Source organism: Stegostoma tigrinum, chromosome 13, assembly GCF_030684315.1.
Source record: "Stegostoma tigrinum isolate sSteTig4 chromosome 13, sSteTig4.hap1, whole genome shotgun sequence".
NCBI lineage: Eukaryota > Metazoa > Chordata > Chondrichthyes > Orectolobiformes > Stegostomatidae > Stegostoma > Stegostoma tigrinum.
This window is the reverse complement of record NC_081366.1, coordinates 42,948,488-42,973,900: the sequence shown is the minus strand read 5'-3', so window position 1 is coordinate 42,973,900 and position 25,413 is coordinate 42,948,488. Positions and strand designations below refer to the sequence as shown.

At 39.8% G+C, this 25,413-nt stretch overlaps 1 protein-coding gene across 3 annotated transcripts in view; it reads right to left on the bottom strand.

Moving 5' to 3' along the window:
- The window catches only part of LOC125458525 (glutamate receptor ionotropic, delta-2-like), a 496,301-nt gene that overhangs the window by 46,602 nt on the left and 424,286 nt on the right, over positions 1–25,413 (bottom strand). For all 3 annotated transcript variants that reach the window (XM_048543867.2, XM_048543868.2, XM_048543870.2), the window contains one exon: positions 236–402. In XM_048543867.2, coding sequence (XP_048399824.1) covers positions 236–402 — 167 coding nt within the window. The remainder of the gene's footprint in view (positions 1–235; positions 403–25,413) is intronic.

The window sequence follows — 25,413 nt, the reverse complement described above, 5'->3', positions numbered from 1 at the left end:
ATTAGTACAAGAAAAAGAAATATGTATTGCATTATGTAAGTTGAGTAGCACCACACCTACATTAAACAATTAAAATCACTGACTGTAAAGAAATGAAATTATATAGTTTTTGTTTACATTGGAAAACTTAAGTTAACTATAATAGAATCTCATTGTTAGAATATATCTATTTATAGACACAAGATGTAGAATACAATATCAAAACTATTGCATTTCAAGCACAAGCAGGACATACCTGTGTGAAAAAATGTCTCTGTAGGGGCTGCCATCTTGAAGAGCAATGCCATAACCTCGATCAACTTTAGAATTCCTTGCTGTGACAAGGGAGCAATCAGGTTCATTCTCTACAAAATATTCTAGGGCTGCAACATCCCAGATGAATGCATAATTTCCAGCCTTTACCTTAAAATATGGAAGTGAACATGGTTTATCCATATGTTAGCTCTACATATAGTTTTCAAAAATGCAGGCAGCATAAATATATCATTAAATGAATCAATGCCTTTATTGTCACACAAAGGTATCAAAACAAAATCACCTAGTTAGTTCTAGTCTTAAAATTCTAAATTAAGCTGATGAAAAAGTGCATGAACTGAGCCAGTTGGATTGTCATTTCTATATTTTACAAGACAAGTTACAATATTTAATGCATCAAGTGTGTCAAGATGTATTTTAAATTTCTTACATGCTCTTCAGAGTCCTTGAATGTGCTCTGCCTTCCAAATTTGTACCTACCTTTTGCACGACTCCAAGTTTGAACTCCTCCACTCAGGTAACTGCACAAGCTACAGAGTAACGATATGGCTCTTATAAAATCATAAATGACATCCCATGTGATTGTGACAAAGTAAACTATTTTTCCTTACCCTTCTGGGCTTGTTGATCACGTCACTCTCCTTCCTGTCACTTAGGATGGGATTGTGTCCATTTTAATCATTGTCAGAAAATTACTTGCAATGAATTCTTACCCCATTCTCACTCTTGATATCCTTAAACTTTCCTTGGCCTCTGCTTATTTACCATTACATGTTGCACCCAAGTAAACTCATCTGAAAACATCATGTTTCTGATGCTCATTGAATTTGCTTAGTTCTACATCTTTGCCACCTCTCATAAATCCCTCAACTGCCTAAGGGTGAACCATGCTGTTTACAGCCTTCAAGTCATATTAATCCTGAGATGAGTTTCCATTCCCATATGTGCACCTTCACAAAGCCATTCGATGATGGAACCTCTGCCTGAGATGATTTATTGTTGAAACTCTCATCTGTCCTTTTATGCATTCTAGATTTGACTATTCTAATGATTTGAAGGTTACTTTCCATATACAACTCAAAATAAGCTTGACATCAACTAAATTCTCCTGCCCATAACAAATTGCATCAATTCTCAGTTAACAGTCACTCATTCTTGCTGACCCTGATTTTAAACAGTTAAGCAAAGACTCAACATTATACATTCTCACCATTACTTTCAAATTATTTTGTGATCTCACTATTCCTCAGTTAGATTTCCCCCTTTGATGCAGGAATCAGCAGGTCAGCTAATAATGTGTAAAGAGGTTCCATTTAATGGTTGCATCCAATCCCGTGTTGAGCTGAATCCTTGGGGGTGGGGTTTGTTGTTAGAACTCAACCAAGCTCACAGAGCAAGATTTTATTACATAACCATGTCAACAAAAGCTCCAGAGTTGAATACATTAAAGACTTTCAAGGCATTCAAACAGACAACTGTTCAAATTTTACATTTGAGGAACAAATGTCTGAGCTGTCAATTAATGAAAATGATTAAATTACAGGGGTCAAATAACACTGTCAAATCTGGATATCACTATTGTTCACTGCAGAATGAACACTTCATCCATTTAATGTAACCTGATGCACCTAAAAACTTTTCTTTTCTCTTTCACAATGCTTGTAATCTTAATGGATAGTTGACTTTTAAAATGAAGCTCAATCTTCAATCACTGTATTAAAGCAAGTTTGATTTATGACACTATATTATGATATGTGCAGTTGGTTCAACACTTTTTGAGCTTGTCTGTCAAATGTTTCCCAATTCCACACAAGGGATTGTGGAACTTTCCAACACTTCTGAACTGTCATAGTGCACGTCACCTTCAGAAACTGGACCAACTCCATCAAAATTGCAGAGGGTCTAAGATATTCACTCTTGGGATGGAACTGACAAAGGATCCCGTGGGCTTGCAGCACCATTGCTTTTCGCATCCTGTAAACAAGCACTAGCAAGGTGAATGGGAGCCAGACATCCTGCAGAGAACCCACCCACCTATGACATGTGCTCATCAGGACAGGCAAATTTTGTCCTTTAGCTCTCCAGCCCCACACAACATCGATAAATTGACACCCACCAAATTCTTATCTCTGGAGCATCTCTAATTTTAACTGCTTCACCATTGGCTGTCATACATGTAGCTGTCTGCACCCTGCAAGGGTAAGGACTTACCATTTTTATTAGTTTATTATTAACAAAATAATTATACAACTTTCTTAGGAAAGCAAAGATATTCAGGAATTTTTTTTCTGTGACAATAACAACACTTGAGCTACTTACTAACTCCAGACAGATTAACAGTTTATTATTATATCAGCTTTGATGTAAGTGACAGGAAATCAGATTCTAACTCACTGTCTTATTAAAGCAAAGATAATGCTATTATTTCTGACTGTAACAATAATACTATGGCAAGCTCTGTAGATATGAATAGCAGACTTTCATCAATAGTGTTTTTCAACTCTTTTCCAAGACCCCAGACTTTAGAGCAAATAGAGCTAGTTTCAGTAGCAAAGATATGAGTCATAGTCAATGCAGTTAGAATGCCATACTGAATATGACACTGAACTGGAGTAAGCAACATATGTAAAAGACATACCTGTTTAAGAGCTATACTGAAATATCTAGATAAAATGATTATACATAAAATAAGTTTAAAATAAATCTGTCCCACATATGTAGAATGCTTTTATCAAGAAGATTTTTCATCAGAAACTTTTTTAATGTGAGTGAACCAATCAGAAACACTTCACTTGTTGCAGTGCTAATTTTTGAATTGTCTAATTTAACAAAGGTTATTCATTCACCAATGGCAACTGAGTCATAGTGGTTTTGGTTCCTCCTTATCTTTTATCAGAAGAAAAAAATTTGCTGGACCAATATTAGTAGACAATCTCATTTAATCAGAATCTGTTTGTTTGTAATATTTAATTGTTAACCTAAAACCTACCGGAATTTTCACCCAGAAGTTATTCACCTGCTTTAATCAAGAAGATTGGTGAAACCAATTATCCATTCTTTTTCTCCTTTATTCATTCATGGGATGAGGGTGTCACCAGGCAGCATTTAATGCCCATCCCTAATTTCCCAGAGGGCAGTTAAGAGTTAACTACATTGCTTAGGATCTGGAGTCACATGTAGGCCAGACCAGGTAAAGACAGCAGTTTCCTTCTCTAAAGGACATTAGTGAATGAGATAGGTTTTTCCCCTTGTACTTGACACTGGATTCACAATCATTGTTACACTCCTAACTCCAGATATTTATTAAACACTGGCATCTAACCAGAAAAAGTTGGAAAGTCATTCAGATAGGTCATGTCCATAAAAAGAAGTACAAACCCAATTCAGGCGATTACTGCTCCATCAGAAAGGGCTATTGATAGTGTTATCAAATGGCATATACTTTACAATAATTTGCCCACTGACATTCAGCTTGGGCTCTACAAAGCCTACCCAACTCCTGATTTCATTACAACCTTGGTCCAAATGTAAACAAAAGAGCTAAAATCGAAAGGGGAAGGAGCGCAACTGCCCTTGACATCAAGGTTACACTTTACCAAGTGCAGTATCAAGAAGCCCTTGCAAAACAAGAGGCAATGGGAATCGCGATAACAGTCCTCCACCAGTTGGAGTCATACCTAACACAAAGGAAGATGGTTGTGGTTGTTGGATGGCAATCATCTCAATCCTGGAATATCTCTATAGGAGTTCCAATGGATAGTGTTCTCAGCCCAACCACCTTCAGCTGTTTTATTAATGACTTTCCTTCCATCATTAGATCAGAAGTGCATACGTTGATTGATGATTTCACAATGGTCAGCACGATTTGCACCTCCTCAGATAATGAAGCAAATCATGTTCAAATGCAACAAGATCTGGACAGCATTCAGACTTGACTTGATAATGGTACATAATATCCTCGCTACACAAGAATCTCGCAATGAACATCTCCAAAAGGACAGGATCTATCCATTGCCCCTTGACATTCAATAGCGTTGCCATTACTGAATCTTTCAAATCAACATTCTGACGGTTACCATTGAACAAAAACTAAACTGGATCAGCTATACAAATGCTGCAGCTATATGAGTATGTCAGAGGTGGGAAACTGTACTGAACAACTCACTGCCTGACTCCTGAAAGCTTTTCCACTATTTACAAGGTAAAAGAAAACAATATGATGGAAAATTCTCCACTTGCTTGGATGTGTGCAGCTCCAGCAATGCTCCAGAAGCTTGACACCATCTAGGACAAAGCAGCCACTTGATTGGAACTCCAATTGACTGGAACTCCATCTGGTACGTTCGAAGTTCACTCCCTCCACTACTGACTTACAATAGCAGCAATTTGTATCACCTACAAAAGATGCACTGCAACAACCCACCAAGGCCCTTTAATCTTCCAAACCTGTGAACTCTACTACCTAGATGGACAAGAACAGCTGAGTGACAGGAACACCACCACTTTCAAGATCCTCTCCAAGCCACACAGCAATCTGACTTTGAAGAACTTCGCTTTCTTTCACTGCCATTGGGATAACATCCTGGAACTCTGTTCATGACAGTTTTGCAGATCTACCCAGAAAGTATGGAATACAGTTATTCAAGAAAGAAGATCCCCACCGTCTTTTCAAAGGCAACTAGGGATGGACAATAAATGCTGGATAAATCATCTATGCTCTCATCCAGTGAATGAATAGAAATAGAATCCTCTGCCATCTCTGTGGATGCATGCATCAGCTTATGCTCTGACAAGCAAGACAAATCCATTTACATTCCTAAACCTCATTAACAAGCTGTATCAATTTCATAAAACTTCTGAATTCCCCAGATAGCCCTGAAAACCATTAAAAGTAGATATTAGACTGGTGCCTCAACATCAAAACAACAGTGCCTTCTCACAAAAGAAGGCATTCTGCTGAATTCAATACACACTTTGTTGCCTTTTCCTGTGTCACAAACATTTAAATCATTTCTTCCATTAGGTTAATTCCGTCTCTGCTTTGTGATTGTGCTTTTTCAATTTGAGGAGAGCTTGAGTATTTTCCATATTAGGAGAGCAGCAGAGTTAGTTACCTCTTAAAATCCACCGACTTGTTCAGACACTACAATTGAGGTCAGCTGAGCTCCATTATTGTCAGGTGGAATGTGTGCATTTTGCAGTAAAGAGCTAGTTAGAGTTTCAGACAAATGTGCAATGTTCTGAAGAATATGTAAAGAGGAGTCTAAGCAATAGGAAATAGTTCATTTAATCAGTGAGGCAACATGTCAATTCATTTATGCAGGCAGAAAAGTACACATTTGTATGTTTAAGCTACATCTCATCTAATACATCTGTAGCTTATATTCAGAAAATTCATGAGGAATTGAAAACACAACTAAGCTCATTATGACTGACAAACATTTTTCTTTGCACGGCTTTTGAGAAATTGTGACTCCAGTGTAGACACTAAAGGGCATTCTTTCTGGTTCAAATCGATTCAATCTCACTAATTTAGCTACATCTGCTGCTCATTTGTGTAACAGTCTGCTCATTGGCACAGATCCAGATGCAGTTTTCTGTTGCATTCACAGGAGCACCCAATGGCGAAGACAGTGGACTCTTGGTAGACCAGGTTTCTCATTATCCTCCTTTTGAGATGGATGAGGTGAGTCATTAGATAATGAAAATCAAGAATGGATTGTAAGCATTTTAGATAGGGCAAGACCTTTGATCAATTGAATTGTCTATCCTCAAAAGATTTTTGTTACATTTTTATTAACACTGAATCTCATTTTCTTCTGAAAACATTCTTATTAAGATCTTCCATTCTGTTCTATATACTTTTATATTTAAAACTTCCACTTTTCTATTTTGTATCAATGGTTGCCACCTAGGTCGATAGGGTTGTTAAGAAGGTGCATGGTGTGTTAGGTTTTGGTAGAGGGATTGAATTTCGGAGCCATGAGATCATGTTGCAGCTGTACAAAACTCTGGTGTGGCCGCACTTGGAGTATTGTGTACAGTTCTGGTCACCACATTATAGGAAGGATGTTGAAACATTGGAAAGGGTGCAGAAAAGATTTACCAGGATGTTGCCTGGTATGGAGGGAAGGTCTTATGAGGGACTTGAGGCTGCTTTCATTAGAGAGAAGAAGGTTAAGAGATGACCTAATAGAGGCATGCAAGATGATCACAGGATTAGATAGGGTGGATAGGTGAGAGCCTTTTCCCTCGGATGGAGATGGCTAGCATGAGGGGACATAGCTTTAAATTGAGGAGTGATAGATCTAGGACAGTTGTCAGAGCTAGGTTCTTTACTCAGAGTAGTAAGGGTGTGGAATGCCCTGCCTGCAACAGTAGTAGGCTTGCCAAATTTAAGGGCATTTAAATGGTCATTGGATAAACATATGGATAATACTAGAATAGTGTAGATTAGATGGGCTTCAGTTTGGTTTCACAGGTCTACACAACATGGAGGTCTGAAGGGCTGTACTGTGCTGTAGTGTCCTATGTTCTGTGTATAGTTTGACAATACTGTTTTGCTTAAATTTAATACACAGATGAAAAATTTTCTTGGAAGTGCAAATTAACTTATGGATTGTGTATGGGCAGTGCATACTTGCTGCATTGCATCATATCCGGTTAATAGCATGTGTTAGCCAGCTAATTTAACACTCAGCCAAACCACACCTGCTGTAAACAACTATTAGCTAGAGGGCTATCGTTAAGCCAGTTCTTACGTTGTTTATTAATATATGTGCAACCTACAACAATAAAATGAGCAAAATTGGTTCAACATCAAATAAAACAATGAGAATCAGGAGAAACTTATTTTTTCAGCTTATTCTTGTTTGATATCTTAAGCCAAACTCAGTATCTTGGGCATTCTCAGAGAATCAACAGAACTTTTCTATAATTGTCTGCTTTACTAACATTATCAGAGATATGAGTAGGGTGATGTCCAGGTTCTGGCTGTGAGCTGTGTTATTTTTTTCCAACATACCACTGTTATAGTTTTTTTTTATTTATCAAAAGCAGAGTCACAGCTAGGCAGGGTAGTGAAGATGACTTTTGGTACACTTGCCTTTATTGGTCAGTGCATTGAGTACAGGGAATTGGGAGGTCATGTTGCAGCTGTACGTGACATTGGTTCAGCCATGTTTGGAATACTGCATCCAATTCTGGTCACCCTGCTATAGGAAAGATATTGTGGAACTCGAAAGGGTTCAGATAAGACTAAAAAGGATGTTTCCTGGGTTGGAAGGTTTGAGCTACAGGGAGAGGCTGAGTAGGTTGAGACTATTTTACCTGGAGCATCAGAGGCTGAGGAGTGACCTTGTAGAAGTTCATAAAATCATGAGAGGTATGATTAGAGTGAATAGTCAAGGTGTTTTCCCCAAGAAAATCCAAACCTAAAAGGCATAGCTTTAGGGTGAGAGGGGAAAAATTTAAAAGAAACCTACAGGGTAACTTTTTCATGCAGAGGGTGATCTTGTATAGAATTACCTACCAGAGGAGGTGGTGAAGGTGAATGCAATTACAACATTTAGAAAGCTTCTGGATAGCTATATGATAGAAAGGGTTTAGAGGGATATGGGCCAAATGCTGGCAAAAGGGACTAGAGTTATTTAGGATATCTGGTCAGCATGAATGAGTTGGACCAAAGGGTCAGTTTCTGTGCTATGCAATTCTATGCCTCTATCTTACATCAACTTCCTGATTTCTACAAATTGCACCGAATTATCTCCCATATGTGCAACATTTATCTTTTTGTTTATAAGTTGAATATATTTTCAAATAAAATTTCCATAATATTATCACAATCAAGTTGACAGAAAAATGTAAAAATATTGCTATTTTAACTTTCATTTATACATTGCATATTTTCTCTTCACAAGGAAGATGACATCAATGCATTTACATTCATAAGAAGTAGAATTTATACAATGAAGACATTTATGGTAGGCTGTCAAATTGAAGTAAAAAAGTTAAAGTTTTGGGAGTTATGTTTTCTAAAGAATGACAACTTGGGAGAAAAGAAGTAAACAGAAAATTAGAGTTTTTAAAAAGTGCACATCAGATCATTTGAACTAAGCTTTTGCTCATCTGTCCAATGTCAAAGTTTGTTTAATAACACTCATGCAAAGTGCTTTGGGGAGTTTTGTAGGATTGCATTTATTTTTCAGCAACAAGGTTATGGTTTAAAATGCTTGGTTGTTAATCAATTCATTATTTTATAATAAACTTGTTTGAGATATTACTACATACCTTTGGAGCAGGTGAGACTTGAATCTAGGCATTCTGGCTCGGGTGTAGGAACATCACCACTGTGTAATAAGAACCACCCAATTGGCCTATTATAGATATTTTACTTATCAACTTGTTCAGAGTTATTACACACCTCCAGAGCAGGTGAGACTTGAACCTGGGCCCCCCGGTTTGGAGGTATGGACGGTACCACTGTGCTACACAAGCCCTCCATTTAACCTAGTGTATTCTGTTTAAATACAATGAATGCAGTTGTCATGATTCCATCTTATGTTAATACGAGATGAGTCCGACCTAAATGTGAAGCATGGCTTGAACAGGCCTCAGCTGATTTTGTTTCAAATTTACTGAATACATACACAAGAGCCTGCAAATATACTTTGAATGCAAAAAAAACATTTATTCACCAAGAAAAATAAAATGAACTTGATTACTGCAGACATAAGAAGGAAAGTTCTCATTTCAAATACCAAAGATAGTTTCATATTCTTGATTGTTTTTAATCACAGCAAAAATCTTCACTAATACCAAACTCGATTGAAGATTCACCAGACTCTTGTCAAAGCTTCATGCTCTGATTGCCACAGCTGAAATTGGTTTCTTTCTAGTAAATTTCCATATACTCATGAGATTTATGTAATATCACTTCCTGAGATGCCTAAAACAAACTGCAAACTAAACTCACTATCACTTTAACTTGGGGACAAACAATTTCTCCAAACTTAATTTTTAGTAAGCAAGGACTTTTTTTACTGCAACTTTTAATTCTCTTACTTTCACCGTCTGACAAAAACACACACTGACTCCTAGATTTTTCTGCCCGTTTCCCAATGGCACTTGTCACTGGGTTTTATACTTTTTTTGAACTGCCAACTCCAATTATGTCTTATGAGGTTAGAAAATCTCACTCCAGTCCATGTGTTCAAACTCAGATCTTCAGACTTTGCCACTATCAGTAAGCCACAAAACAACTAAAAATTAAACTAAAACCATGTCTTCCCATTCTCATAAAAAAACAGATTTATACTTTGTTCATAAAAATAGAATGCTAGTACATCACATCCGAGCCTTTGTCTGCACTGCCTTAGGTCAGTGCAAACTACGTTTTTATGACTTGATTATTAGAGAATATATTGCAAAACCCATAAAGGTTTAATTCTGAGACTCAAAACTTGCTAATGAGCTAACACTTCCCAATTTATGTTCAACCATTTAAGAAGTAAAAACAGCTGTGAGGTTTCAAGCCTTTAATCTCTGGGTCCTAAGTTAGCTCACTTTTATTTTTTGTTGGGAATCAATCACTTTATTTTAGGTTACCTGGCAAACGTTTGGATTCTAATGGAGGGTATTTTGGTGCAGTGGCATTATCCCTACCTTTGAGACCAGAAGGCCTAAATTGAAGTCCTATCTGTCCTGGAGATTTGACAGAATAGTTTGATTAAGATAACAACCATACCTTTGCTTTGAAGTAAGTGCTGAGAGGGCTCTATAGTCATTTTTTTTGTAACTATGCAGTTGTTTTGACTTTTCTACTTACAGTGAATGTATCATACTTACTTATTTTCTTGCCATCTCAACTTGAACACAGTGATAATTTTCATGCATTTACTTTCTGCACATTTTGTACAGATTAAGTTTTACTAACTGTGTCATTTCAATACTCATTTTAAGGCTGTATATAATTTCATTACTTTTGCTATTTTAAATACTTCTGTTTAAAATTCCAGAAGCCACTATTGAAACATATATATTAACAAATAATTACTTTATCAAAATGCACTCACCATCTCCCTTGATGAGAGTTCTACAGGATATTCCACAGTCATAAGTCTAATTTAGTTTTGGCAAATGGATAATGAGCCCAAAGATTGATCATAAGCACTTGACCTCATAGACGCTCTTACCTCAAACAAGCAGTCACAGAACTATCCCAAAGCAACCCATTATCTCAGTAGCAAGGCTTAAGATTCCATAAAATTGCAGAGAAGGCCTAATGAGGACTGTTCACAAGTAACTGACATCTGAGGAACTGAGTCAGGATACAATGGGAAGTGACACTGTGTTAAAAGGATCACTATCCTTAAGGAATCTAATCTTACACCATCTCATCAATCAGAGATTGTGTGCGCGCTGCTTGGACGAAACACACTGACCGTCTTCAGATATAGCGCCTAGCAAGGGGTTATAAGCCTCAACTTTTAACAGTCAGCAGTTCCATTGTCTCCAAATTTATTTTCTTCTGCAGGGACCTTGGAGGGCCATGTGTGGCAGCAACTTCTAAAACAAGAAGTCAATGCTGGGAATGGAATAAGTAAACAGATTGGAATGAGTCAACCTCAAAGGGGCTGCTGGCCAGGAGCTCAGCAGGAAGAAACAAGAAGGAAGAAGATAGACTTTGGTCAATGCGAAGAAGAGACAAATATATTAAGTACTATGGAACTTGTATCTCGAGTCCCTTCTGATGGCTGCAACTGAAACAATACTGGGGAAGGGAGGGGTTGAATTTGTTTGTGCAGCACTACATCTAGTGGATATGCAGATCTGTGTAGATTCCTTTAGTAGACTGAGATTTGATCAGTAACTTGCACCATTCACATACGCTTCTGCATAAATATCATTACTGAATCTCATGTTATTGTAATGCACATGTACAAAATTAAGAGGTTACTTAACTGGCACCTTTGTCTTTATAATATATATTTCTACCATTCCTCTATGTGAGGTTTGAAAGTGACAGTGGAGGTAAACTTTTTGGTTAAATTAAATCAATCTGCTCAGTCAAGATGATTATGATGGAGCTGTACATAACATTAGTTAGGTCACAGTTGGAATACTTTGTGCAGTTCAGGATGCCACACTATAGGACAGACGTGATTGCACTGGATGGGATATAGCACAAACAGGCCCACCAGCATTCAAAACAGACTGAAAGCATCTGATCCAATGATAGAAGAGGGTGTACAGACAATGCTAATAATACCTCTGAACATGTTGATTAGAAAATACGTATAGTTCCTTGTCTATGTGCAAGGAGTTCCAGCTTCCTTGCTTAGCCTTTACCAAACAGGAAATATTGACTCACTGCCAACTCCTGCAGTCAGAGCCTGAACAAGCTACAATAAAAGGTACAATAAGGCTTGTGGCTGCCTTCCAGCTCAATGTAATTAGTTTCTTTAAATTGCCTCAAGTGATATATCAGATTATCCAATCTGCAGTATACTCTAAATACAATTGAACACTTTTGCATTATTGCTTAGGTGATGTTGTATCACTCTTTTTAAAGGGAAACAACCATTAGCAATAAAACCAAGGATTATGCAAGCACTCTTCCCTTTCTTGAGGTATCAAGCTTCTCATGACTCATGCACTCATCAAAACCTTCACTTCATCATAGTTGCCAGGAATATTGTGGGTTTAGCTGGAATGTTTATCCCTGATGTGGCCATCCTTTAATTGCCATGGCATTTCTGAACAGGAGGGAATGCCATTCTCTTAACATCTAGTTTGTGATACCATCAAAACTGCTAGACATATCTGAATGTGGTGTTCCCTGAAAGCTGCATTTGCTTTTCACTGAATCCCAACAGTGTGGAAACAGGCCCTTTGGGCCAACATGTCCACACCGATCCTCAGAGCGTCCCACCCAGGCTCATCCCCCTATCTCCACACATCCTTGAACACTATGGGCAATTTAGCAATTGCCAAGCCAAGCAGCCCACATAGCGTGCTGAAGGAAACACACACAGATAGGGGGGAAATGAGCAAACTCCAACAGACAGTCTCCTGAGGGTGGGACCAAACCTGACATCCTGGCGCTGTGAGGTAGCAGTGCTAATCATTGAGTCACGATGCCACCCAATTATTGTTCAAAGGCATTCAGTAATGTGATTTAAAGGGAGATGTCCATGACACAATCCACCACATTTAGTAGAACAGAAGTTTAATTAGGAACTTGCTTCTAAAAGGATATAGATAGAATAATGAATAGGTGCTCTGAACCAAAGACTGGGATTTTACATGAGGATGTCAAGGAAAAAATGAGAAGAAGCAGTTGTCACTGAACCAACCACACTGATCCATAATTAGGACTGCTTTTGTGTTGGGCAGCCTATATAGACAAGTGAGGTCACTACCTGATAATGAAGGTTGCTGCCACTATCCTTTTCAAGTGTAGGAGACTATAAGACTTGTTTAGTTTAGTGAGGTATATTAAAAACCAACTCGGTAGACACAATCCTAGGCTTATGGCATAGCTCACTATTAAACCTTTCAGAACTATATAAAACGCCAATTAATGGATGAAGACAGGGTGACTGACTATTTAACAGCTTGAGGTTGGGGCTGTGCTGATGGACACATTATCAGTTCGATGTGCTCAGGCACCTTTTTTAAACAGTAAACCACGACCTCGGACCATTGTGCCAACACTCTGTGACTAAGCATGCAGCAGAACTCTAGCCAACAGTGTAGACTGTTGTTGAGAGAGGGCCATGTGATAAGTAAATTGAAAGCTTGAGGAAGGACATGCTTGTCAGCTGGTCAGCGAAATAACTATGGTGGCCCCGTTATTCAGTGAGAACTCCTTTCGTGTTCCCCAAAAAGGCCACTTGGGCCATGTGGGTCCTCTTCCCCAGGGACAGGAGAGAGACAGCTCATCACCTACTCAAGCAAACCTGGGCAGAGGTTACACAGATTAGCAACTCTGTGGTCACCTGGAAAACCTGATTGAAACACTGAATGAATACTGCCACCTTTTTCTGCTCCACAAAGTTTGCAAATTGTACAAATTGCTACAGTAGGGAACTAGAGATCTCATCATGTTGGAGAAATGGATTAAGTCAGCAATGGTTAAGTTGAAGTGTTAAAAGTGATATTCAAGTAAAAGTAAAAGCACATAATTGGGCAGAGGCAAAGTGACAGGCCAGAAGAGTAGACAGATGTGAAAAAGAACAGAAAAGTATGATCAAAAGAGTAATAAGAAGGAAAAAAATAAGATTATGAAAGACAATGAGACAAGAGAATTGAAAATAGTAAATAAAAAAATGGTTGACTAATTGATGAAGCACTTCACATCTATTTTCACTAGAGAATGCAGGCAGTCCTTGTGTTGTGAATGAGTTTCTTTCTGGAGTCCATTCACATTCAAAGGTGACTTGTTTGCAAGTCAGAACACAATTCAGGAAATGGAGAGCAGCTGTGTCTAAGCACAGGAAATGGTTTATTTTAAATTTCAAAACCATGTATGGGCTTGCATTCATAAATTTGGACGTTTGTAAACCAAAGACTGCCTCTATGCAAATAATATCACAGAGGTAGTTATAAATGAGGAAATGGAAAGAAAGGAGGAACTTAGGAAAATCCCAATCACCAGAGAAGGAGTACTGAGCAAATTGTTGGTATACACAGGCTGACAAGTTCCTGCTTCCACCCTAGGGTCTTCAAAGAAGTGCCTAGTGAGATGCAGTCATCCTGCTTCTGAACTCACCTGATTTGGGGACAGTCCTAATAGATTGTAAGATATGTAATGTAACTCCTTTGTTCAAAAAAGGAAGACAGAAAGCAATAAACGTCAGACCAGACTAGAGATCTCATCATGATGGAGAAATGGATTAAGTCAGCAATGGTTAAGTTGAAGTGTTAAAGATGATATTCAAGTAAAAGCAAAAGCACACAATTGGGCAGAGACAAGGTGACAGGCCAGAAGAGTAGGCAGATGTGAAAAAAAACAGAAAAGTAGGATCAAAAGAGTAATAAGAAGGGGAAAATAAGATTATGAAAGAAAGTGAGACGAGAATTGAAAATAGTAAATCAGGAAATGGTGGACTAATTGATGAAGCACTTCACATCCATTTTCACTAGAGAATGCAGGCAGTCCTTGTGGTGTGAATGAGTTTCTTTTGGAGTCCATTCACATTCAAAGATAGCTTAATGTCTGTTGGAAGAAAATGTTAAATCCTATTATTCGATAAGTTACAGCAGGGTACTAAGATAACGTCAATGTAATCAGGCAGAATCAATATGATTTTGCGAATGGGAAACTGCTTTTGACCAATCTATGGGAGATATTTGAGAAGGTACATACTGCGGATAAAGAGAAATCAGTAGATGGTCCATTCTTAGAATTCCTGAACGCATTTGGTAAAGTGCCACCGCAAAGATTATTATGGGAAATACGAGCTCAAGGTGTCGGGATTAGCATGTTGGCACAGTGAAAGATTGGCTGGCTGAAAGGAACCCAAGAGCAGGCATAATGCAGCAAAACTTTTCAGGTTGGCAAGATGTGACATGTGGTTAGCCAAAGTATTGGTGCTGGAACCTTAATAAATTACAATTTATATAAATGACTAACATGAAAGGACAGAAATAAGGGACGCCAAATTTGCTGCTGACACACATTGATTTGACCAGTAACTAGTTCTAGTGGCTTGTGTGGCTCGATGGGGCAAAACTGGATCCTTCTGTTTGTTCATGCAGAACAACCATAGGTACAGAGAGCTGCTGACTGTAGGAGGACACTTGACCACCCCTGAAGAGATAGAGATTAGCTTAGAGAGTGCAGGCGTACACCATCTTCCTGCACCTTCTACCTTTCAAATTACTTCCACTTCAGTGGCTAAGCCTTTATGTTTACACTTTGGTTTACAATCTGGTACAAGCACATGGTAAAATGACCAGGCAGTCAGTGTGACATGCTAATTCACCGTGACAGACAAAATCATTGTGACAGGCTAGTTCACTGTGACAGACAAATTCACTGTGATAGGCAAATTCAAAGGATTGTGTATCAGCGAATCGTGTCCATACTACTGTTAAATGTTCTGTATCAACATGACCTATTCTGCTTATCATGGGGAGGTAATGACCTACTGGTATTATCACTCGACTATTCACCCAGAGACCCAAGTTCAAATCCTGCCTTAAAAGATGTTGGAATTTTAATTCAAGGAAAAAATCTGGAATTAACAATTTTATGATGACCACAAAACCATTGATTATTATTTGGAAAAAAAAACTCGTCTGGTTCAGTAACGTCCTTAAGGGAAGGAAATTTGCCATCCTCAACTGGTCTGGCCTATATGTGATTCCTGACCCACAGCAATGTGGTTGACTCTTAACTCCTCTTTGGCAATAAATGCTGGCCTAGCTTCTGATGCCCACATACCAACAACAAATGAAAAACAAAATCTCACACCATTCTATTGTCTCAACTTTTCTCATCAGACTTCCATGTTTCCCATCACCTGAACCTTTCCCACCCCTTCTTTTCAAATTAAAGCCCCACCAGAGCTCTGGTAATGCAATTCACCAGGATGTTGAATCCAGCATGGTTTAAACAGAACCTTTCCCATAGGAATTACTCCCTCTTTCTGGATTTACTCGCGTCAGTGTACCATGAATTGAAAGCCCTCTGCCCCACACTATTCTTTGAATCGTCGAGTATATTCTTTCATTCCCCTGATCCGATGTCAACTGGCCCAAAGCTGAAGTAGCAATTCAGAGATGTGATTATGTTTTACTTTGATTCGAACTCCTCGAATTCCCTCAGTAAAACTTCATTTATGGCTGTACCTATACCGTACATTGATTAAGATAATTGGATCCCTTCTCTCAAATTAGAGTCATATAGCTATAGAGCATGGAAACAGGCCCTTTGGCCCAACCTGTCCATACCGGCCAGTTTTCTGAACTGAACTAGTCCCTTTTGCCTGTGTTTGGCCTGGTACATCCCTCTAAGCCTTTCATATCCATGTATCTATCCAAATATCTTTTAAATGCTGTAATTGTACCCATCGTTAACACTTCCCCCAGGAGTTTGTTCCATATATGCAACACCTTTTGTATGATAATGTTGCCGCTCAGTTCCCTTTTGGATTTTTCCCCTCTCATCTTAAATTTACGCCTTTAGTTTTGGACTCCCCCACCTCGGGGAAAACATGGCTGTTCACCTTATCCATGCCGCTCACGATATTAAAGTCACCCTTCAGCCACCTATGCTCTAGGTTTAAAAAAAAAGTCCCAGCTTATCCATCCTCTCAATATAATTCATACCTTCTAGTCTTGGTAACATGTTTTAATTTCTTTTTTGCACCCTTACCAGTTTAATTATTGTCCAGTAACAAGGACTTGTCTTTAACTCTGGCACAATGTGGCAAAACAAAATCTTCAAAACGCTTGATTCTGCTGCAGAGAACAATATCTATCTGGCTTACTATATTGTTGCCAATCACCACTACATTTGTTTCCACTTCCTCTCAGAACAAAATATCCAGCTACTTCTCCTCTGCTTTGACGCTTTGTACTGTCTGCCACTCAGAATTCAGCTCAAAAACTCTGAACCACAGCTATCAGCAGCAATGGAAGGGACAATGTCTGGGACTACCTCCTACACACACTGCAGTCACAGCAGACCTCACAGCGTTACCATGTCTGTCCAATCTTATTTACTTATTTGATTACCCAACCAAATCTGCGATCTGTTAATTAAATAATTTCAATCTATAATCTGCTAAATTTCAGAGAAAATTAATGACTCAACAACCAAAAGAGAGAAAACAAAAGAATGAAAAGCAACACAGCCTTTCTGCTCTGCAACAAATTCCCACTTGCAACAATATCCCAACTGAGCACTTGCTTCCTGGATCACTCTATTTGCCCACTGTGCATTGGCAATCACTGTCTACTTTTACAGATAGAGTATGGTACATCCAAGTTACAACAGCTAGGTAATCAATATTTACTCAGGCCATCACTTTCAGGCCATTGACAGTAACAGTTAAGTGCCACTGCCAACCAGTTTCTCTTTACTCGGGATTTTGACTAGTTTCTTTGATAGTTTTAAAGTTCTCGTCAGATTCTAAGTAGAAGTTTGAGAAATACTTACCAGAGAAACCCTACTTACATCAACTTCACAAAGTGGGAGTGACACAGTGTCTCTGCTGCCTCACAGTGCCAGATGCCTGGGTTTGATTCCAGCCTCGGGCAACTGTCTGTGTGGAGTCTGCACATTCTCCCCCATGTCTGCATGAGTTTCCTCCAGGTGCTCTGGTTTCCTCCCACATGGGCAGGGGTCAGAATTACTCTTTTGAAGATTGATAACCGAGACTTAATCAACCATTCACAAGAGAAAGATTCCCCTTTTACCTGCCTCCCTTGCATTTCCTGGGCTGTGAGCACTTAAGAAGGAACATTATTTCCCCTAGCAGAGATGCACAAGCCAAACTCTCTAAAAATCACCTTCTCAAGGGCAACTAGGGGTAGGCAATAACTTTGGCCCAGCCAGCAATGCCCACATCCCAAGAGTGAATGAACAAAAAAGAGACGCATCATTAGAAATGACTGATGAAATGAGCAATACGTGTGTGGAATCCTGCAGGTGGATTCAGAAGCTATCTGGGCAGAAATCTAATTGCTCATCCACTTCCAAATGCCAGACTCCACACATTGGCTTTCCCTGCATTATCCTGCACAGCATTTCTCAGAATCAGACACCTTGCAGCCACACTCATTCACCTTTGGGCACATTCATTACATCGCTCTCTCAACAATCAAAACTGACATAATTAACGCTGCCTCACATCCACCCTCTGCAAACATTATCATTTTATTCTGTCATCACAATCCATTCCTCACATTCACATCTCTCTTTTTCTCTTTACGGGAGAGAGAGGGTAAAACTCAAAAGGGAGGCAGAGAAACCTCCAGTAATTGTCTTGCTGATTGCTGTGAAAGAGATGTCCATGGAGTTTGGCAGGATGATAGAATGGAAAGTCCTTGCTGATGGAAAGGTGGGTTCACCAGATTCCTAGAGACAGAATTACATACTGCATTGCCACTTGGCAGATAACAATGACTACTGATTTCTTGATGTGGAGGTGCTGGTGTTGGACTGGGGTGGACAAGTTCAGAAGTCACACGACACCAGGTTATAGTCCAACCAGTTTATTTGAAATCACAAGCTTTTGGAACACTGTTCCTTCATCACCTGATAAAGGAGTAGCACTCCGAAAGCTTGTGATTTCAAATAAACCACTTGGACTATAACCTGAGTCGTGTGAGTTCTGGCCATGTGATTTCCTGAGATCACTAATTTATATTCGAAAATCTGCACAGTTTTGACTTTGGACTCTTTCCCCATGGGAGAATCATAAAATTATCTGCCACTTCACTATTACCTACGTATACATTCTCACATGAAGTTTAGTTTATCTCTAACTATATTTTAAAACAGCAAAGAAACTTTTGCTTTTAGCTTTAGTATCATTTTCAATTTTCTTTGTTATTCACATTTTAATGCAATACTTTTTTTTAGTTCATACATTCCTGTGATATCCACATTTTTTTTCCATTTTGTGTTTTTATTCTCTGTAACTGAACACTTTCTTTCCTCACATTTTGATCATAGTCAATTAATCATACAAGTAGAAGCCATGCCTTTTAAGGGAATGTTAATGATGATTATGAAAGCAGTGTTAATATTCCTCCCCGAAGATGTTATCCTTTTGCAATGCCATAACCAATATCAATCAATGCTGAGAGCTCAGGTGTTCACGAGCACAGGCATCTCAATAATCCCCACATGAGTCACATTGGCTTTCTATCACCTCTGCTGAGGCCACTGGATGACCAACTCATATGATTGATTAAAGTAACAAACCGCTTTTGAAATGAAAATATATGGCATAGCTGTTCAATCTGTTATATTTTAAGTTAAATGATAGTTTTGCTGCATTCATATAGTTCATTTTCATTGAAACTTGTTGGTCTGTGTTACCAAAAGTCATTGATAATAAGGTAGAGTCGGTGACTTCAGATCTTCTTTAATGTAGATGTAACAAGGACCATTAAAGCAAAGGGTTCTTTTTCATTTTTCAGTTAAAGGTTTTGAACAAGCTACTGAAAATGTTACTTGATCTATTGTGCCTTCGTTCTCTAGCTGTAATGCATTCTACTGTTCCCCCTTCTAGATTCTATTTCATCTTCATCCAATTCCTTCTTGAACAAAAAAGTCTATTCATGCTGCCGTGCCTCCTTCAATCCCAGATTTTTCAGCATTACCAATCATGTAAAAAGCAGCCAATCATAATGATGTGGTCTAATACTGTTAAGAATGGTCAAAATGGTAAAGACACTTCAGCTATCACTTTAAATTGTTAATAGCTTTTGATACGATACTTTAGTTGGATAGATATGCATCTTTGCTGTTCAGTCCATTTGGCACTGCATAGGGCTTTTTTTTGTTGCATGTGTCGGGAGACTGGCTTTCTAAAAATTATTTCATGGGATGTGGGCATCACTGGCAAGACCAGCATTTACTGCATATCTGTTATTGATCTCGAACTTGGCTTACAAAATCATTTCAGAGAACAATTAAACAGCAAACTCGTTACTCTGGGTCTGGAATCACGTATAGGCCAGACCAAATAACAATGGCACATTTCCTTCCCCAAAGGGCATTAGTGAATCAGGCAGGTTGTTTTATAGCAACAGTATTGGCTGCCACTCCTCATTTATGAAATAATTTTAAAAATACATTGTTAATACTAAATGTCTTCGTTCAATTTAAATTCTATCAACAGCCGCGATGGGGCTCGGACAGGTGAGACTAAAGCATTAGTCTGGGACTTTACCATGAGAGTATTGTCTCTTCTCTCTGCTGGAAACCATCCTTTAGAGTTCCTGAATGGATGGGTGAAAAATTGTGGGGTGACATGAGTGTCATAGGATGAAAGTTTCATGGCAGCTGTCAACAAAATAAGCATGGATCCATACTTTCCTTCAGCAATGTTCTCCAGTTATAATTGACACAGAAAATCAATACAGTTAGCAAACACTCCTTGCTTGTTTTGAGGAAGAGTCATTAGACCCAAAATGTTAACTCTGCTTTTTTCTCCATAGGTTCTGCCAGACCTGCTGAGTTTTTCTAGTAATTTCTGAATTTGTTTCTGATTTCCGACATCTGCAGCTCTTTGGGGTATTTTTTTGTTTGGCACGAAAGAGGAGTTGAGGCCTGGATAGATCAGCCATGATATTATTGAATGATAAGATAGGCTTAAGGGGCTGAAAGGCCTACTCCTGTTCCTATTTCTTATGTTCTTTGAACATTATTTTATCCAACACCTAACAAGTACAATGAGAGAGGGTGCAGGTCAGGAACATACCTAAAGATAATGGGAGGGAGAGGAAGAAGAAAACATACTGAGGGCACATAAGTGGCACAGGCGCTATACCATTTTAAATAAACTGTCACTCTTCTTCATGTATTTTCACTTCCAGTGTTACAATGTCTCATATGGTAAGTAATTTTGCTATAGGGCCTGGTTAAGTCATACCCATACGAGAGAGGCCTTTTCCCAGATCACAAGGAAACAAAATGTTGCAATTATCAAGCAAGCCTCATCTCTCACAACTAACCAAGTCTTGATGCAAATAGTTTTATAGGCCTGTGACCCTTAGAATGCAACTTTGAGACTGCACCAAATTGTTTGACATTACTATGGAGAACACTGACGTGAAGGATAATGTCCAGGGAATGTGTCAGGAACTATTCTGCATACATCCTTTTAGGTTTACACTCATCTTAAGAGACAGTACAGAATCAGTGATGATTCCACATATCTCAGCAGGGTAATGTTCTTATGTGCAAGCTCTTTAAAGCTGGAGATGTTCATTGGGCAGCTCACGAGTCCTCGATACTGACAGCAGCCTGCTGAGAAAAGCTGCACAAAGCAATGCCTTCAATGGTTAAACTCTGTCATAGAGGATGTTCAAGCTCATAAAGGTGGCTTAACAGTCTCAGCACACTCTGAAGCATTGACAAGATACACATGAAGGAATTTTTGAATTATTCCTCTTTAGAATTTGGCAGACTGTCATGACAGACTGAATTACACATCACTCAGATGTCTATCCTCATGGATGGTTTCAGAGCGATATAACTTAAGTGCTGTGCTATGCAAGTGTATTGTCTTCAGATTTTTACTGAACAATGACTCACGGCAGGTTATATGTAGCTACTTTTATGTTAATTCATCAGAAAATATCAATTGCGTATTGAAATGGATAATGTAACATATACTTTGCAACAACAGAAGTGAAGAACAGCTAAACAATGAAATAAACATGCCCTTTCCACAAAGCAGGGGGTGGCCAGACAGACAAGCAATGAAAACAATCAAATGAAATCTGGATCCAGCACTGTCATCATGGAAACAGGCGACTACAATGTTGTCTCTGGTCACTCGCGCTCTGAACAACATTTCTTTGTCTCCCTGTTTATATGGCCCTCTAGATAACATTCAAATCCTCAGTCTCATCTTTATCCTCAGATTTCTCTCACTCCCCAAACTGTCTGCATCCAGAGCATTTGCCTTTTGTGTGCTCGTGCTGTTTAGGGCACAGCAACCACAATGAAGCATACTACAATGAACCTTTCTGGGCTGTAATGCTGTTCTCCATTGGAATGGTTCAGTTATTGAAACCTCACCTCAAGGCAGCCTACAGTCTGTTTCACAATGGCTCTGATGAAAGATTAAGCATCATTGTTCTTCATTCTGTGTTGATCTGTGGAGTTCTTAAAGGATGTCATAAGCCATGTTTCGAGGGGCACCCCTTGTCTCCCAACACTCATCCTGAATACGTTGAGGATTTTAGAAAGAGGCGGGAACCTGAGCTCAAGGGTATACAAGTCATGGCAGCTCCCAGAATATTTGATCGAGTCTTCCAGAATTTGAATTTGTGATCACAAAGCAGTTAACAATGTGAGAGTGGAACTCTGTCCTTCACCAATGCCATTGGCTGGTGATAGGTTGCATTTAAAACAACACGAGTGCAATCCGCATTTCTCTGTAACTGAGGGGAGGACCGAAGATGGAGAATCCTAACACTCTAGCTGCTTGATTATCATCGTCAAGGGAAAAGGATAGGAAGAAGTGGACTCCAATGAAAACAGCATCAATGGCATCCCAGATGCACTTATTAGTGAAGGATTGGGAGAGGTCTTCAGTTGCTCGTTGAATCAAGATTCTGGCACAAAACTTAAGGGTAGCTGTGACCTTGACATCCATTGAGATGGAATTTCCAACAGCTCTTTGTGAATCAAGCAGCTCACATAACTCTGAAATGATGAATTGAGGTACCTTTTTTCTTCAGTGGTACTGCTCTTCATACTTTTGCTTTTAACGACAGTGAATCCTGTAATACCCTGGGTCTTACCATTCACCTGCATCTTGTCAACTTGGCTTAGATCTTATCCTGCTTCTTCCTGTGGAAGCTGTGTGACAAATGCTGCAGGTTAATGTTCTTGCTTCACTTGCTACAGCTCTTATTATAGCTGTCTCCTTCTCTATGGCCTTCTAATTAAGAGCAAGACCACAAAGACGCTGGGAAATCCATCTGCCACATCAGCTCCATGAACAGCTAATCCATGGGGAATGTCAAAGAAATTACAGAGTGTTAATGAAGTGACAACTGAGCCCTCATATCTTTAACAATCAGGTTGATAGTTATGGTTTCACACAAGGTAGCAGGAAGAGGTTCCAAGGAGATCACCATCATGTCTCAATAAGAAGCACTGAGGAGGCATGTGACTTTTCGAATGTATGGGAGACAATCAACATGCCTGTGCTCCATTGTGACTTAGATGTCTGAAAGTAACCCACCATGAAATTGCCCACACCTTCCCAATACAAAAAGAACATCACAGCCTGTGTCTTTGCACAGTTATTTTTCTGTGTGAAGTTATGAAAGTTGCTATGTGATGTCTTACGGTACTTGCTATGGATTGCCATTTATAAATGGAAATCTTAGGCTCTGCTTTTCAGTTCCTTCCTACAATAGGACTTGCTGAGCTTACATGACAAGGAGGCAATCAGTGGGAACAATGTAATACTCATGACTGCCAGATATCTGCAATCTTTGACAATTAATGTCTCTAGAATTAATGGCTGATGGCTGCATTTCTTAATCAGTGAAGCCATTGTTATTACAATTGCCGTTTGGCAAACCTCAAAAACAAAGTCGGTAACACCGCCTCCACAGAGGAAAAAGAAGCACCTTACATCTTCCATTTGATTGCAATAAAGTTCCAACATTGTGCTCATGCGTGTGGCTTGCAGGCTGTACCCCTGATCCAACTATTTCCCCCAATTCTTCATACTCACTTTCAAGTTGCTACGCCTGTGTTTCTAATGAGAGTACAGCCTCCCCATTTTGGTTCAGCCCAATCACATCACTATTGGTTTGAAGACTTTATGCCCAGCGCTCATGATTATCATCCTTTCAATGCTCTTAATAGCTCAACAGCATACTGATATAGGGGCCAGAATAGCCATGATAGACATGAAACCACTCCCCACTTTGTGATCTGCCAGTTCTCTCCCATTAACTATGTGGACCACCTCATCTATAAATGCCCACCATCACTGTCAACATTCCTTCATTGACCCTATGAAATGACTCCCATTTCCAGATTTCATCTGCTCCCTCTCAGCAGGATGCTATGGACATTTAAATATCAAGTTTATTGTGAATAACAAGGTGTGGAGCTGGATGAACACAGCAGGCCAAGCAGCATCTTAGGAGCAGGAAAGCTGACGTTTCAGGCCTAGGCCCTTCATCAGAAATGGGGGAGAGGGAGGGGGTTCTGGAATAAATAGAGAGGCGCATCGAAGATGGATAGCGAAGAAGATAGGTGGAGAGGAGACAGACAAGTAAAAGAGCTGGGGATGGAGCCAGTAAAGATGAGTGTAGGTGGGGATGTAGGGAGGAGATTGGTCAGTCCAGGGAGGACGGACAGGTCAAGGCAGTGGGATGAGGTTAGTAGGCAGGAAATGGGAGTGCGGCTTGATGTGGGAGGAGTGGATAGGTGGGAAGAAGGACAGGTTAGGGAGGCAGGGATGAGCAGGGCTGGCTTTGGGATGTGGAAGGGGGAGGGGAGATTTTGAAGCTGGTGAAGTCCACATTGATACCATTGGGCTGCAGGGTTCCCAAGCGGAATATGAGTTGCTGTTCCTGCATCCCTCAGGTGGCATCATTGTGGCACTGCAGGAGGCCCAGGATGGACATGTTGTCTGAGGAATGGGAGGGGGAGTTGAAATGGTTCGTGATTGGGAGGTGCAGTTGCTTATTTGGAACCGAGCATTGGAGTTCTGCATAGCGGTTCCCAAGCCTCCACTTGGTTTCTCCAATGTAGAGGAGGCCACAACGGGTACAGCGGATGCAGTATACCACATTGGCAGATGTCCAGGTAAGCCTCTGCTTGATGTGGAAAGTCTTCTTGGGGCCTGGGGTGGGGGCAGGTGTAGTACTTTCTGCGGTTGCAGGGGAAAGTGCTGGGTGTAGTGGGGCTGGAGGGGAGTGTGGAACAGACAAGGGAGTCACAGAGAGAGTGGTCTCTCCGGAAAGCAGACAAGGGTGGGGAGGGAAAAATGCCTTTGGTGGTGAGGTCGGATTGCAGATGGCAGTAGTGGCGGAGAATGACGCGTTGGATCCGGACATTAGTGGGGTAGTATGTGAGGATGAGGGGGATTCTGTTTGAGTTGTTATTGCGGGGATGGGGTGTGAGGGATGTGTTGAGGGAAATGTGGGAGACACAGTCAAGGCATTCTCAGCCACTGCAGGGGGGAATGTTGTAGTCTTTGAACAACGAGGACATCTGAGATGTACGGGAGTGGAATGCCTCATCCTGGGAGCAGATGCGGTGGAGGCGAATGAATTGGGAATAGGGGATGGCATTTTTGCAGGAAGGTAGATGGTAGAAGATAGCTATAACAAGAGCGCAGCAAGTGAAGCAAGAACAGTAACCTGCAGCATTTGTCACACAGCCTCCAGAGGAAGAAGCAGGATAAGATCCAAGTGAAGGTGGCAAGATGC